Below are 14532 nucleotides of genomic sequence, written 5' to 3' on the forward strand. Positions count from 1 at the left end.
CTAACTAATATGACCACTCTATGGAAAGATGAGACTCACAGACACAATGTTGTTCTCGGTTTTGCTCTACGACCCCCACAAGTGTCACGGGACCCGTTTGAATGTAACCCGGTAACAGTTAAGAAAATTCATGGAATTATGGTAGTTTTGTGCAAGAAAAATACATATATTTCCTGTGCTTTCTTATCTCCTAGAATTAGGACAGACACTTCAAAACCTTATTCCTTATGATACATTTTTTGTGTGTCTGTTTTGCCATTTAAGAATGCGTTACTCAATGCGTTTCTTTGAGCTATAGTATTAAAGGCCAAATACAATATTTTATCTTTTTGATACCTACAGGGATCCTAAAATTCTCAATCAAATAGCTAAATGATCCATGGTATGACCATCTTAAAACAATTCTATATGTTAGGCTTAGACTTCTAGGGGTTAAACAGGACGCCGGCTTGAAGATAGCCGGGTCTCCATGGTGATTTCATTGTTGCCTAGAACACCGAAGACCTTGTTTCACGTTGTCTGTCTCCGTGTGTGGGTTTCATAGACCGAGGATGGTAGGTAGAGATTGAGGACGAGTTCTGTACAGCAAACTGCTAGTGTTTGTTATCACTTCTAGTTCTGATCATGACAGGTATTGTTTGTAGTCATTATTCCTTCATGACGCATGTTCTCTGGGTCTAGGTGCAGTCTGTGAGTTCTCTCTGTAATGTTGTTGCTGTAGCCTACTGTATGTTTTCAGGCAGTTATCCCTGTAGTAAGGCTGGCTTTAGTTAGTAAATGTGTCTGTTGGCGCTGTGTGCAGTCCTCCCTGACGTTCGTATCAGGGCTGTTTCTACATTCCCTATGTAAGAGCACTCCTTTTGACCAGGTCCCTGGTCAAAAGTAGTGCACTTCACTTGGAATATGGTGCCATTTGGGAAGGATACTAGTTGTGTTTAGGTTGTTACTAGCTCTGTTTGTACTCCAGCACACAGGAGTTTCAATGGGGACAGACCTCTCCTCTCTCTGGATCGTCAGCTGTCAGGTTGGATCAGGCTGGGGGGGTGGGGGATTTTATGGGGGATAGGGGATGGTTGCTCCTCTCCTCTTCTCTCCTGTCAGCTGTACTTTACCTGGCTGCCCAATCCACACCACCTCCAGGGAACTGTCAATGCCAGGGTCCACCGTTCCCTTTCCTCTGCCTGAAATCCTGCCATCGAGATGTCAGCCTGGATCTGTGTCTCCCATCTGATACATGTCCTACTCCTCTTTTCTCTCTCAGCATATTAAGGACAAGCCCTGTATTTCCCCAGTGACATGTTTTCCATGATTGGTTTTAGCTTGTGATCCAGGAACTGTTCATGGCCATTTGTCTGATTTTGTCCAATCATGAAGGCTCGTTGTCTTTTTCATATCCCACATATTATCTCATGGTTTTCTCTCTCTTTCTCTGCAGCCACCAGTTCGACCAAGCTGGAAGACCTGAGCTATCTTGATGAACAACGTAATACTCCTCTGCGGACGTCCATTCGGCTGCCCTGGCATAACACAGGTGGGAGGGCACCACAGGACTCTAAAGGTATGCTTCATAACTGCCACTCTAACAGCATGGGCACTGTACACCAAGGCTGCATTCCAAATCGCACCTTATTCCCTATATAGTTTGGGGTGGCAGGTAGCCTAGTGGTTAGAGCGTCGGACTAGTAACCGAAAGTGTTGCAAGATCGAATCCCAGAGCTGACAAGGTAAAAATCTGTTGTTCTGCCCCTGAACAAGGCAGTTTAACCCACTGTTCCTAGGCCGTGATTGAAAATAAGAATTTGTTCTTAACTGACTTGCCAAGTAAAATAAATAGTTCACAACTTTTGACCAGGGCCCTTTGTAGTGTACGATATAGGGAATAGGGTACAGTGACTAGCTACTAAGAACATAGAACAAGGGCCACAGTAGTGCACACCAAACGTATAAAAGAAACATAGGGGAAAATGTAAACCTATTCCATAGAACACAGAAAAGCATATCCTGTGTTTCCTAATGGCTACAACAGAATGGTACACCCACAATATCCTTTCAACGACTAGGCCTGTCCTTAGAGCAGCTATTCAAACAGCAGCTATTCCGTTGGCACCGTGCACATTACTCTTTTATATTATCCTGGTATAAATCCCAGTCTTGGCTGACTGAAATACCACAGAGTTAATATTTGATCACGACATGAATAATGTAATATTACATCATTAAATGCTGGCAAAACTATTTAACCCTCTTTTAAAAACCCTTCTGTTTTCACTGCCGCTGTCAGTATAGAGTTGTTAGTATTATGTAAAATGTCCCCGTGGACAGAAAGTTGTGCAACAGTCCACATTTATGAACATTATGTGTTTGGCTTTCCAGACACTTTAAGCAGTCTAATGGAAAAAAAGAAAATAAATTGCAACCCTTTGCCATCCGCCTACATGATTGCCAATGGCTGTTTGAATGCAGTTGAGTAACTTCTCCAACTAAACCGCTATTCTCAGAGTACATCGCTCAGTAGACAGAGGGGACTGGCTGTGGTCAGGTACTGCGGCTAGTACTGATGTTTCTCTCTCATGCAGCCAAGGTGTATGTGCGGGGCAGAGAAATAATCGGCGCTGAAGTTAGCTGCACTGTTGAAGATCACTCAAAAATGGGCCAAGCCAATGGAGCTAGCTGTACATAGCTCAGACTGAGAGAGGAACAGAGAGAGAAAGAGATGGTAGAGAGAGATATAGATGGCAATGATGAAGAGAGAGCCGGGGGGGAGAGCTGCAGAGGAAAAATAGCCCACTCTGTTTCTCTAGCTGTGTGGTGGACACTGACTGCAGCCCAGGCATCTCCCCTCCTCCCCCTCAACAGCCCTGAGAAGAATGTTTGGCCTGCAGCAGGTGTTTATCGCCTGGCTGACATGCAGCACTTATCAGACTACGACTGCTGTAGACAGACAGTGTTTTGTGGTTCTGATTAACTGACATGTCAGAGCCAGGGATATTTATATTCCTCAAATGGTGCGAGAGTGAGACACAACAAAGACGGTTCAGATGAAATTCCAGGAGAAAAATATATTGATTATCGTGGATGGTGCTAGGGCTCGGGCTCCACATTCTGAGCGTGAGTGTCAGTTTCGCAATCCACAGCAATGTTGAACATTGCTTCATATTGCATCATTTTGGCTGAAAGCTGGCTTTCAGAGGAAACAGACGAAAAGGTATGGTCAACAGCGCAGGTGTAAACAGTGTTTCATGTGGAGACGTTCCCTAATCAGTGCCAAAAACAGTTTCAAGGCTTGTCTTTACACCAGAAACATGTCTCTTTACTTGTTAGCCTTGCTGCTTTTCAGCACCTGTGTAAATGTACCATGCATTATATATGAACTATTTTCTTATGAACCCTCACTGAATAAATGTTTGTCTGTTTTATTTGGTTTCCTCAAGCCCGCTTTGCTCCCTACAAGCCGGTGGACATCATGCTCAAGCCGCTGCTGTTCGAGGTGCCCAGCATCACCACAGACTCAGTGTTCGTGGGCCGCGATTGGCTCTTCCAGCAGCTGGAGGACATGCTGAAGGGCGGCGGCGAGGCCGGAGAGAGCCGCGGTGCCGTGGTCATAGGCAATGTGGGCTTCGGCAAGACGGCTGTCATCTCCCGGCTGGTGGCGCTCAGCTGTCACGGCGGACGCATGCGGCAGATCGCCTCCAACAGCCCCAGCGCATCGCCCAAAAGTACGAAGTAACCCCTAGTTACATCCCGAATGGCACCCCTATATAGTGCACAAGTTTTGAATAGACCCCTATATGCCCTGGTCTAAGATAGTGCACTATATAGGGAATAGGGTGTGACCCTAACATGAGAATAAAGTGGTAGTGTTGGCAAGGACAACAGGATTTGAGGCACGTCATCCAGTCACAGTATACATCCCTCATGGCACCCTATAGGGCTCTGGTCAAAAGTAGTGCACTATATAGGGAATAGGGTGCCATGTGGGATGCGTCCACAGTCACACACTGCCTTGACAGTTAGAACCGTTATTTTTTGGGTGGTCTATAAGGAGATTGGACTGTGGGCTGATATAATGTGCGGTTAAATCCATCAACATGTACAGTAGTGACAGAGGATCTTCCTCTATCAAATGTTCAGGAGCTCTTCTGACAGGAAGTAACTATCGTTGATTTAGACTACTGTATGTTTCTGAACACAAGAAGGGCACAGCCTTGGTTGCACTGATGTCGTTTAAATGCTATCACGAGTTTTGACGTACTAACACTGAATGCTACTCTTAAGTCTTCTACACATTCTCACAAGGTTATTCTGTACGAATTAGAATATATAATCATTGTGAGGATCAGAAATGTATTGATTTGTCAAACAATGACAAGTTATGGGCCTGCATCCCAAATAGCACTCAATTCCCTATTTACATAATGCACTACTTTTTACGGGAGCCTTATGGCGCTGGTCATAAGTGTGCACTACAAATGGAATAGGTTGCCATTTGGGATGTGGCCATGGTTGCACTTGAACCAGCAGTAGAATCTTCACAGTGAGTCTTCCTGTTGATGGCCCCTGATTCGCTCTCTCTTCCTTCCAGGTGGTGGGGACACCCAGAGCACAGACCTCCCCCTCAGCCAGCCGCCCCAGCCCACCCCGCCACCCAGCGCCACCAACACCCTGAGGAACAACAGCTGTCCCGGCACCCCAGAGATCCAGAGACGCAAGGAGGAGGCCGTCAAACGGCTGGCCACCAAGGTACTGGAAGTTCACCTGGCCAGATCACAGCTCATATCCCAACCCAACCTTTGGGAATGTTGTTGTGACTTTGTCAGTGTTCCAAATCACAGAGAGAACTCTGGTCAAAAGTAACACTATATAGAGAATAAGGTGCTATTTGTGACACTCCCTTTGAGATTAGAAGGGAACTTCTAGTTTTTAAAAAAGTTGGTCTTTTGTTGGCATGGAAATGTGTTTATTACACATGACGGCTTTTGAGCATTGTCTCATTTCGCCGGTTAGGTTCAAGGAAGACATTTTGTTACTGTGAAGTGTATCTTTGTGCTCAGAATAGCAAGAATTTGATGAGTGTCCAAGGTCCCAAGAGCTCCCATTCACTTTCACTAATGAAGTACTGCAGAGGCAAGTATTCCCTTCTCTCTCTGTCTACTTCCCCTGTCCTTCATTTCATCCCTCCATCCACCACCTGAGGTTTAGGGAGGGAGGCTGTTGGGGCCTCTCTGACTCTCATCCTTTCATATCCAGGCTGGGTTTCCGTTAGACTTTATTAGGGTTTTAACCAAAAACATAATGCTGCATGCGGCACTCAGTTGATTTATGTTTGTTTACATTCATTTCTTTTTATATGAAGCGAGTGAATAATAAAAATGTCCCTGGGGTCCTGGATGTTTATGAAAGACAATCACAGAGTCCCCGTTAAATAAATTCTCACATCATGGGCTAGTTTGATTTGCAGCGAGCCCCGGGCTTAGTTAAATAACCATTCCTCTTAACTCTCCCTCATCGAATGGACATCATATCCAACATGTAGTCGCTCAGGCCCAGCTGTCAGCTTGGCGGTTCCAAGACAATAGAGAGGGAGAGAGTGCGAAGCTCACTGTGTGTCCTTAACATGTTGTGGTTGCCTGGGACACTATTCTGTCGTTCACAGAGAGAGGCACATGATGTGTCGGGCCAGACTCCCCTAGGACTCGTCTCTGGCTACGTCCCAAATGGCATCATATTCCCAATAAAGTGCACTCCTTTTGACCAGAGCCCTTTGGCCCGTGGTCAAAAGTAGTGCACTATAAAGGAAATAGGGTGCCATTTGGGACACAAACAACCTCGGCGTTGCCAGGGCAACATGTTAGCAGTGTGGTCAAAAAGACGTCAGGTATGGAAAATTGCCCAAATCGGAAGGCTGTGGCTCACAGTTCACAACATGGAGATAGCAGCTTCCTACAATCTGAGCTGACTGTCAATGCAGAATGGCTTATTTATGGGTTTATTTATTCCATCATAATGCATGTGTATTATGGCATGGCTATGCAACTTGTTGTTATTTGTGTGTAGTTCAATAAGTAGCCTATCCTTTACGGTTAAAATATGAACAGTGTTTTCAGTATCACCATCCATTTACACATAGTAGCCTAACAAAGTGGATCTGCTCAGGTATAAATTGCCTCTGAGGTACCCTGCTGAGTTTAAAGCGTGATTACAGCTTATATATTCACCACATAATTGTTCCAATTCACAGAGTTCCCCCTCCCACAGATTTTTAAATATCCATCTGTAATTTCTCATATTATTTTATAGCCTCATATTTATTCCCTTCCGTCTATGAGAAGAAAGCTGCGCCACTATCCAGCTTGCAGCCTAGCATGCCATTTGCAAACATTACTGTGGGACTTCAGGAAATACTTAATGGGCGACTGTACTTCCTGATTTGGCCTTGTTTTTCATCAATGCTCATTAAGAAATGCTAGCGGCCATGACAGAAGGGAAGTGAGAGGTGTCTTGGTGGTGTGGTTTGATGTAGGTGTTTCTTGGGTGTGTCTTTGCCGTTCAATCGCAACTAATAAGGAAAGTAGCTAGCCAGTTTGAGTTGAAACATTATTGAACGCAAGCATGCCTGAAACATTCCAAGGCATTTCATTCACCCTTGTCCCTAACGCTGTTACATCATATAAAGGGTTCTGAAGTCTTATGGAAAATAGCTTCAGAGGGGCATGCTTTCTTTCTCCATGTCATGACTGAATTTATTTCAACAACACGTGTTTTACACATCCCTCGACATCATAATGACCTTCCACTTCTGCCCTGGGTGGATTGGATCAGTGCTGCACTAACATGGGACAGTATTGCCGTGAGATGACAACAGCAAGTCATCGCCATCGAGAGTACATGTGCCTGGCAACCTTTACGAGCCACGCGCCACTGAAGCACATCTGAACGTATTTCAACTCCGTGAATCTCTCATGCCAGTTATGCACTAAACTGCTTTCAATGCTAACTCTCAAAGGGGTTCTCTACCTGTGGTGTAGTTACTGCCGCGCCACGCTGCGTCTTCAGTCATCACGGCTAAATAAAAAGGAGATGCCTGTCTTCAAAGTCACCCTGTTATCCAGGGCACTCACTTATGCGTCTGCAAAGTACTGTATTTGATAGGCTTTTGCAGTTGCAATAAGGCACCGGTATCACTTGATTCACTTATATGAGCACAATCACACTTGAAGGTTTTGTCCCTGAATTTGAAATGAATGATATTCAGTTACGACTCTGGAAACGTTCAGTTGTACTGCGGAGAATCACCTGGAAAGATGTGACAAACACCAGATGTTCATGTCTCTTTGATGAGGTAGAGGGGCCTGCATAAGGTGGAATATGGTCCACACCTGGGAGACATTGTACCACACTGTTCTTGAATCCTCCCTCTCAGAGTAGCTGTACAGTGAAACCGTTTGTGATTAGCAAGCTGTCTCCTCTCTTTCCTTCTGATCCATCCCCGACAATGGACATCGGCTTACATCTGTGTCTTTTCAGAACACAACACCGCTCGCCCAGTGTCTTAACAGCATTGTCTTTCTCACAGCCACACGCTATATGGATAGCGAGGCTAGGTTCTCTCTCCGATACAGCTCTCTATTGTTCCAAAATAATTTGTCTTAGCCCCTCGTTTCACTTCATTGTCTCAGTGTTTTCACGCATTCAACTCTTTATAAGAACCAATCTCAGTCCTCTTTAAAATGAACTCTGAACTTTATTAACATGTAAATAAGATTGGTAACAGAATAAAAAGCAGAAGAATAACTGCAGATGAAATCATTCTGTAATTACTGCTATAATTATCTCCACCTTTAAGAGGTTGAAGGGATTTTGTACCATATGGTGTGATTCTCACCAAATATGTTGTTGTCTTCACACACTACTCCAACCCCACAATTGAAAAAAACAGCTGATGAAGCTCTCTTCGCCTATGAATCACATATTGCAAACAAACAATCTGAGCTAAAAACTAAAACACATATTTTGGAATTGATGTGCATTCTTGACAATCGCTAATCAATATCCAATCATATTCTCTGTTTTGTGGTACCAATGAGAGGGTTTATGGCAGGGGAAACGATGTTGCAGTAGTCTAATTGTGTGGTGCGGAAATAAGGCGAACCTGGGGAGCTTTGTGTTCACATTGGCATAAAAAAGGGAACTGAACCGTGGAATTCAAGTGAACCGAACTCAGACCACCTCTCGAGGTTCCTTTTTGGGGCTGTCTTGGCAGCAGAGATGGTAGCAGTACTTTGGCAATGGTCGACGCTTCAGCCTCTTTATTATTATGCCCAGTGAAAAAATGCCCCCCTGAGTTGGTGTTGGACAAAGCCATCCCTAGTAACCTAGTCTGTCCAAACAGGAAAAAAATGCTATTAAGCAGACGATTCAATAATACATAATTGGAAATTAAGAAGGCAGTAGCCGTAATGGCAGCGGCCAGGCCAGCGCCTCAAGGTCCTCTTTCCCTTGTCCTGGGCTACAATCGTGTGCCAACTTCCTCTGCCATTTGGAACTCAGTGACAGAGATCATCCTGGGTTTTAGTGCACTACTTTGCTACAGCTAAAGTGCTTATCCTTGATTTATAGTTTGGCTAGGGTTATATTTCTCCCATTGCAAATGAGACCATTTTCAGACGTCACAGTGGCATGATTTACTCGATGGTCAGGTCCAAGACATTTGCGTGGACATATTTAGAATCTATTTCTCATCTGATAGTGAATGTGCAGTTCTGAGACTGGTGTTCTGGGCAAACTGTTTCTCTGACCTCCATGGAACATCTACGTCATTGTGCCTGGGGACAGGCTGCAGGGCTGCAGTTCCTTTCTGCAGTAGACCCATGCAGAGGTAGGGTTGCTATGTGGTGGGCTAAGGTGCGGTAGTAACTAGCCAGTCACCTGTTCCTCCTGTCCTGCTGTACCTGTAAAGTGTGTCAGCTCCTCCAGGTTTGACTGTAATTAGGACACAGAGAAAGAGCCACAGATCCCCAGGGTCCCACCGCCCCTTGTCCAAATCAGATGTCCGTGTCCTTGAGCACAGCAGAACCTGTTCAGCACAAGGCACAGGCAGCACATGGAGCTCCACCTAGGGCCCAGTGTTTTGGGGAGGTTAGCGGAGGTTGTTGAGCTTTGCTTCAGCCTGTTGATCATCAGACCCTCTATCTGAGTAGGGGATGACACCTGGGTCCTATTAATTAGCTCACAGCGTCACAAAACATTTTGCATCCAAAAAAGAAAACAAACGTTTATTGTTGGACAATTCAAGTAGGCTTGCCCTATTTCGGTCCGTTGTCTTCTGTTTTGTTCCTATTGAATATGCCCTGCTTAGGTGGGTTATATGTGTCTGGTTTAGAGTCAGCCAATTAAATCCCTTACAAAAAAAAGATTGCAGTTTTGAAACTGCAGTAACTGAAAGTCGACTGTGGTATTTTGGACGAAATAACTGCAGTGTACTGCAGTTATACTGCACTGTAACTGCAGTTAGACTGAAACATTACTGTAATAAAAAAAACGGTGTTATTTTGGAAGAAGTATTTGCGGCATACTGCAGTTAGACTGCACTTTAACTGCAGTTATACTGCATTGTAGTACAGTTAAACTGCAGTCTGACTAATCTTTTTTCGTAAGGGTCGAGTCTGAAGGACATGCCTTCAAGTCCCAGCTTTGGTTTCAGACTAACAAATAGCATTTTGGCTTCTGTATATTCACCTCCAAATTCGATTGTATAATGGCAGCAGTGGAATGAGGTCAGGGACAGCTTAGTCGCTATACCGAGCTGCTGTATTGCATCAAATGCCTTGTAGTCAACAAGCCTATTGGCTTTACAAGGACTTTGAGGTCACACAGCCAGATTTTTACAGACTTAAACCAAGAACAATATAAGCTACTCATAGTTGACACTAAAGTATGGTTTTGTAAAACAGCAAAGGTCTCTTACATTTTAAGCCACTAAAGTTGCTAAACAATTGTTCGCTCTCTTTTCTTCCATCCAGGTGGTTGCGTATCACTACTGCCAGGCTGACAACACCTACACTTGCCTGGTGCCAGAGTTTGTGCACAGTATCGCCGCCCTGCTGTGCAGAGCACCCCAGCTCACCGCCTACAGAGAACTGCTGCTAAAGGAACCCCATCTACAGAGCATGCTCAGTCTGCGCTCCTGTGTCCAGGACCCTATGGCAGCCTTCCGCAGGGGCGTGCTGGAACCGCTGGCCAACCTCCGCAAGGGTACGATGCTAAGCTAGTTACACCTAGGTTCATTCATATGACTGTCTCACTGTCACTGGAGTTCATGGTCCAAAAGGGACTCCCGATGTTATAATCTAGGCGTTCAGTGGCTCTAGCAAGTGTATTCTAAATAACTGAACCACAGGTTTGCTCAGATTTCCAGTCTAGACTGTGTAGAGAGAGACAGATACTGACCGTTCCAAGGTGCCCTTCGGTCTCGTAAAAAAATCAGACAGGCTACCTATGGTCACTCCAGAGACCGTTTACTGTGTTTTTCACTTCTTCCACAAAGGAACTGAAATGGGTTAAGATCTGGCCTTACTGAGGGAGAAAAGTCTGGAGGGACATTGTTAATTGCTTAGCGTAGCTCTGTTTGCTCTGACATGGCATTGATTTTAATTGATGTTACGCTAAATGGTTAGTGGTACATTGTTATTGTCGTCATGACAGAAGAATACAGCGTCTCTAAGGAAGCCTGCGTCTCATGACTATTGTACACAACATGACCAAAAGTATGTGGACACCTGTTCATCGAACAACTCATTCCAACATCATGGGCATTAATATGGATTTGGACCTCCCCTTGCTGCGATAACAGCCTCCACTCTTCTGGGAAGGCTTTTCACTAGATGATGGAACGTTGCTGTGGGGACTTGCTTCCATTCAGCCACAAGAGTATTAGTGAGGTTGGGCAATGATGTTGGGCGTTTGGGCCTGGCTCAGCGCTCACAGCCCCAGACCATTATTCCTCCTCCTCCAAACTTTACAGTTGGCACTATGCATCCAGCCAGGTAGCGCTCTCCTGGCTTCCGTCAAACCCGAATTGTCCGTTGGACTGCCAGATGGCGAAGTGTGATTCATCACTCCAGAGAACACGTTTCCATTGCTCCAGAGTCCAATGGCGGAAAGCTATACACCACTCCAGCCGACGCTTGGTATTGTGCATGGTGATCTTAGGCATGTGTGTGGCTGCTCAGCCATGGAAACCCATTTCATGAAGCTTCCATTGAACAGTTATTGTGCTGACCTTGCTTCCAGTGGATTCAGCACTCGGCGGTCCCGTTCTGTGAGCTTGTGTGGCCTACCACTTCATGGATGAGCCGTTGTTGCTCTTAGACGTTTCCACTTCACAATAACAGCACTTATAGTTGACCAGGGCAGCTCTAGCAGGGAAGAAATTCAACGAACTGACTTGTTGGAAAGGTGGAGTCCTATGACGGTGCCACGTTGAAAGTCACTGAGCTCTTCAGTAAGGCCGTTCTACTGCCAATGTTTGTCTATGGAGATTGCATGGCTGTGTGCTCACTTTTATACACCTGTCAGCAACGGGTGTGGCTGAAATAGCCTGAATCCAGTCATTTGAAGGTGTGTCCACATACTTTTGTATATATAGTGTATCTCTCCAAGGCAGACAGACACAACTATCTCAAGGTCATCATGGTCCGTTCCGCACACACACGACCCGCCAGTTTGCCCGTGCTCGTGCTCTACGTTGAATCAATATGTTATTGCAGGAGCCTAAACAGCCAATATAGATAAACCCAGTGTTTGTATGATGGAGATGGAAAGGAATGGGAATCAATGTGCAGGGCACAGAGCAGAGCGGTGGGCAGACAAGGCATGCAGCAGCTCTCCTGTGATGTTAGGGTGGACCGTGATGGGCCCCCCCCCATCCCGCCTCCCCGCATGACTCCCACCGTTCCTTATTGAAATGAATGGCCTGTTCGATTGGCCTAGTCGCTTGGGCTTGATAAGGGAGAAACAACGTGTTGGTTTGTCCACTCCGTCAAAATGAGAAACCTGCATCGGCGCTTTGCACAGCCATATTAGAAAGGACTTAGCCAGCCCTAGACTTGAGGCTTTACAAAAATAAAAACTTCTGGTTCTGATTGCCAGGAATATATTTTACAGAATAAAGTTTTAGGGGGGGGGGGGGGGGTTGATTGGTGCAAATCTGATTTGACATTCCAACTGGGAGAGGAGTTGAGATCTCTACATTTTTCTGTGTTTCTGATCCTCAATGTACAGTGGGGCAAAAAAGTATTTAGTCAGCCACCAATTGTGCATGTTCTCCCACTTAAAAAGATGAGAGAGGCCTGTAATTTTCATCATAGGTACACTTCAACTATGACAGACAAAATTAGGGGGGGAAAATCACATTGTAGGGTTTTTATGAATTTATTTGCAAATTATGGTGGAAAATAAGTATTTGGTCACCTACAAACAAGCAAGATTTCTGGCTCTCACAGACCTGTAACTTCTTCTTTAAGAAGCTCCTCTGTCCTCCACTTGTTACCTGTATTAATGGCACCTGTTTGAACTTGTTATCAGTATAAAAGACACCTGTCCACAACCTCAAACAGTGACACTCCAAACTCCACTATGGCCAAGACCAAAGAGCTGTCAAAGGACACCAGAAATAAAATTGTAGACCTGCACCAGGCTGGGAAGACTGAATCTGCAATAGGTAAGCAGCTTGGTTTGAAGAAATCAACTGTGGGAGCAATGATTAGAAAATGGAAGACATGCAAGACCACTGATAATCTCCCTCGATCTGGGGCCCCACGCAAGATCTCACCCCCAGAACCACACGGGGGGACCTAGTGAATGACCTGCAGAGAGCTGGGACCAAAGTAACAAAGCCTACCATCAGTAACACACTATGCCGACAGGGACTCAAATCCTGCAGTGCCAGACGTGTCCCCCTGCTTAAGCCAGTACATGTCCAGGCCCGTCTGAAGTTTGCTGGAGAGCATTTGGATGATCCAGAAGAAGATTGGGAGAATGTCCTATGGTCAAATGAAACCAAAATATAACTTTTTGGTAAAAACTCAACTCGTCTTGTTTGGAGGACAAAGAATGCTGATTTGCATCCAAAGAACACCATACCTACTGTGAAGCATGGGGGTGGAAACATCATGCTTTGGGGCTGTTTTTCTGCAAAGGGACCAGGACAACTGATCCGTGTAAAGGAAAGAATGAATGGGGCCATGTATCGTGAGATTTTGAGTGAAAACCTCCTTCCATCAGCAAGGGCATTGAAGATGAAACGTGGCTGGGTCTTTCAGCATGACAATGATCCCAAACACACCGCCCGGGCAACGAAGGAGTGGCTTCATAAGAAGCATTTCAAGGTCCTGGAGTGGCCTAGCCAGTCTCCAGATCTCAACCCCATAGAAAATCTTTGGAGGGAGTTGAAAGTCTGTGTTGCCCAGCAACAGCCCCAAAACAGCACTGCTCTAGAGGAGATCTGCATGGAGGAATGGGCCAAAATACCAGCAACAGTGTGTGAAAACCTTGTGAAGACTTTCAGAAAACGTTTGACCTCTGTCATTGCCAACAAAGGGTATATAACAAAGTATTGAGATAAACTTTTGTTATTGACCAAATACTTATTTTCCACCATAATTTGCAAATAAATTCATTAAAAATCCTACAATGTGATTTTCTAGATTTGTTTCTAATTTTGTCTGTCATAGTTGAAATGTACCTATGATGAAAATTACAGGCCTCTCTCATCTTTTTAAGTGGGAGAACTTGCACAATTGGTGGCTGACTAAATACGTTTTTGCCCCACTGTAGATGCTGGATGTAAGGAGGAACTGCAGAAAAAGGTCTGTGTTCCAAATGGCACCCTATTTCCTACACTCTTAGAAAAAAAGGTGCTATCTAGAAATGAAGAGGGGTCTTTGGCTGTCCCCACATAAGAGAACCCTTTGAAGAACCCCTTTTGGTTCCAGCAAGATCTTTTTTTGGTTACAGGTAGAACCATTTTGGGTTCAATGTAGAACCCTTTCCACAGAAGGTTCTACATGTAACCAAAAATAGTTATCCTATGGAGACAGCCAAAGAACCGTTTTGGAACCCTTTTTTCTAAGATTGTAGGGAATAAGATGCCATTTGGAACACAGACCCAAAAAGGTTCTCCTACTGGTACAGGCAAAAAACTATTTTGGAACCCTTTTTTCTAAGAGTGTACGTAATGCACTTCTTCTGACCAGTACACCTATGAACCCTGTACAAATGTAATGCACTACTATATATAAGGAGTAGGGTGCCATGTGGGAAGCGCTCAAGGACCCTGCCCTTCCAGCACTGTGAAAGTCTGGCTGAGATACTGCAGTGAAGTAGAACACTTCCTCGCTGCGGTCTCACCACACACTTTAGTGCCCAGCACTGCGGTCTCACTTTCATTCATCACTGCGCTAGCTGCTTTGTAGATGTGTTAGAATAGTAGAGAAAATCTTCTTAAAATGACGCAAGGCACAGCAGTACAGAGAG

At 45.0% G+C, this 14532-nt stretch overlaps 1 protein-coding gene across 2 annotated transcripts in view; it reads left to right on the top strand.

The window, feature by feature from the left end:
• The window catches only part of LOC115142026 (protein TANC1), a 192194-nt gene that overhangs the window by 142032 nt on the left and 35630 nt on the right, over positions 1-14532 (top strand). For both annotated transcript variants that reach the window (XM_065005125.1, XM_029681649.2), the window contains exons 8-11: positions 1436-1558; positions 3432-3716; positions 4583-4740; positions 10020-10251. In XM_065005125.1, the coding sequence (XP_064861197.1) occupies positions 1436-1558; positions 3432-3716; positions 4583-4740; positions 10020-10251 (798 nt within the window). The remainder of the gene's footprint in view (positions 1-1435; positions 1559-3431; positions 3717-4582; positions 4741-10019; positions 10252-14532) is intronic.

The sequence above is a fragment of the Oncorhynchus nerka genome, linkage group LG1, assembly GCF_034236695.1.
Source record: "Oncorhynchus nerka isolate Pitt River linkage group LG1, Oner_Uvic_2.0, whole genome shotgun sequence".
Taxonomy (NCBI): Eukaryota; Metazoa; Chordata; class Actinopteri; order Salmoniformes; family Salmonidae; genus Oncorhynchus; species Oncorhynchus nerka.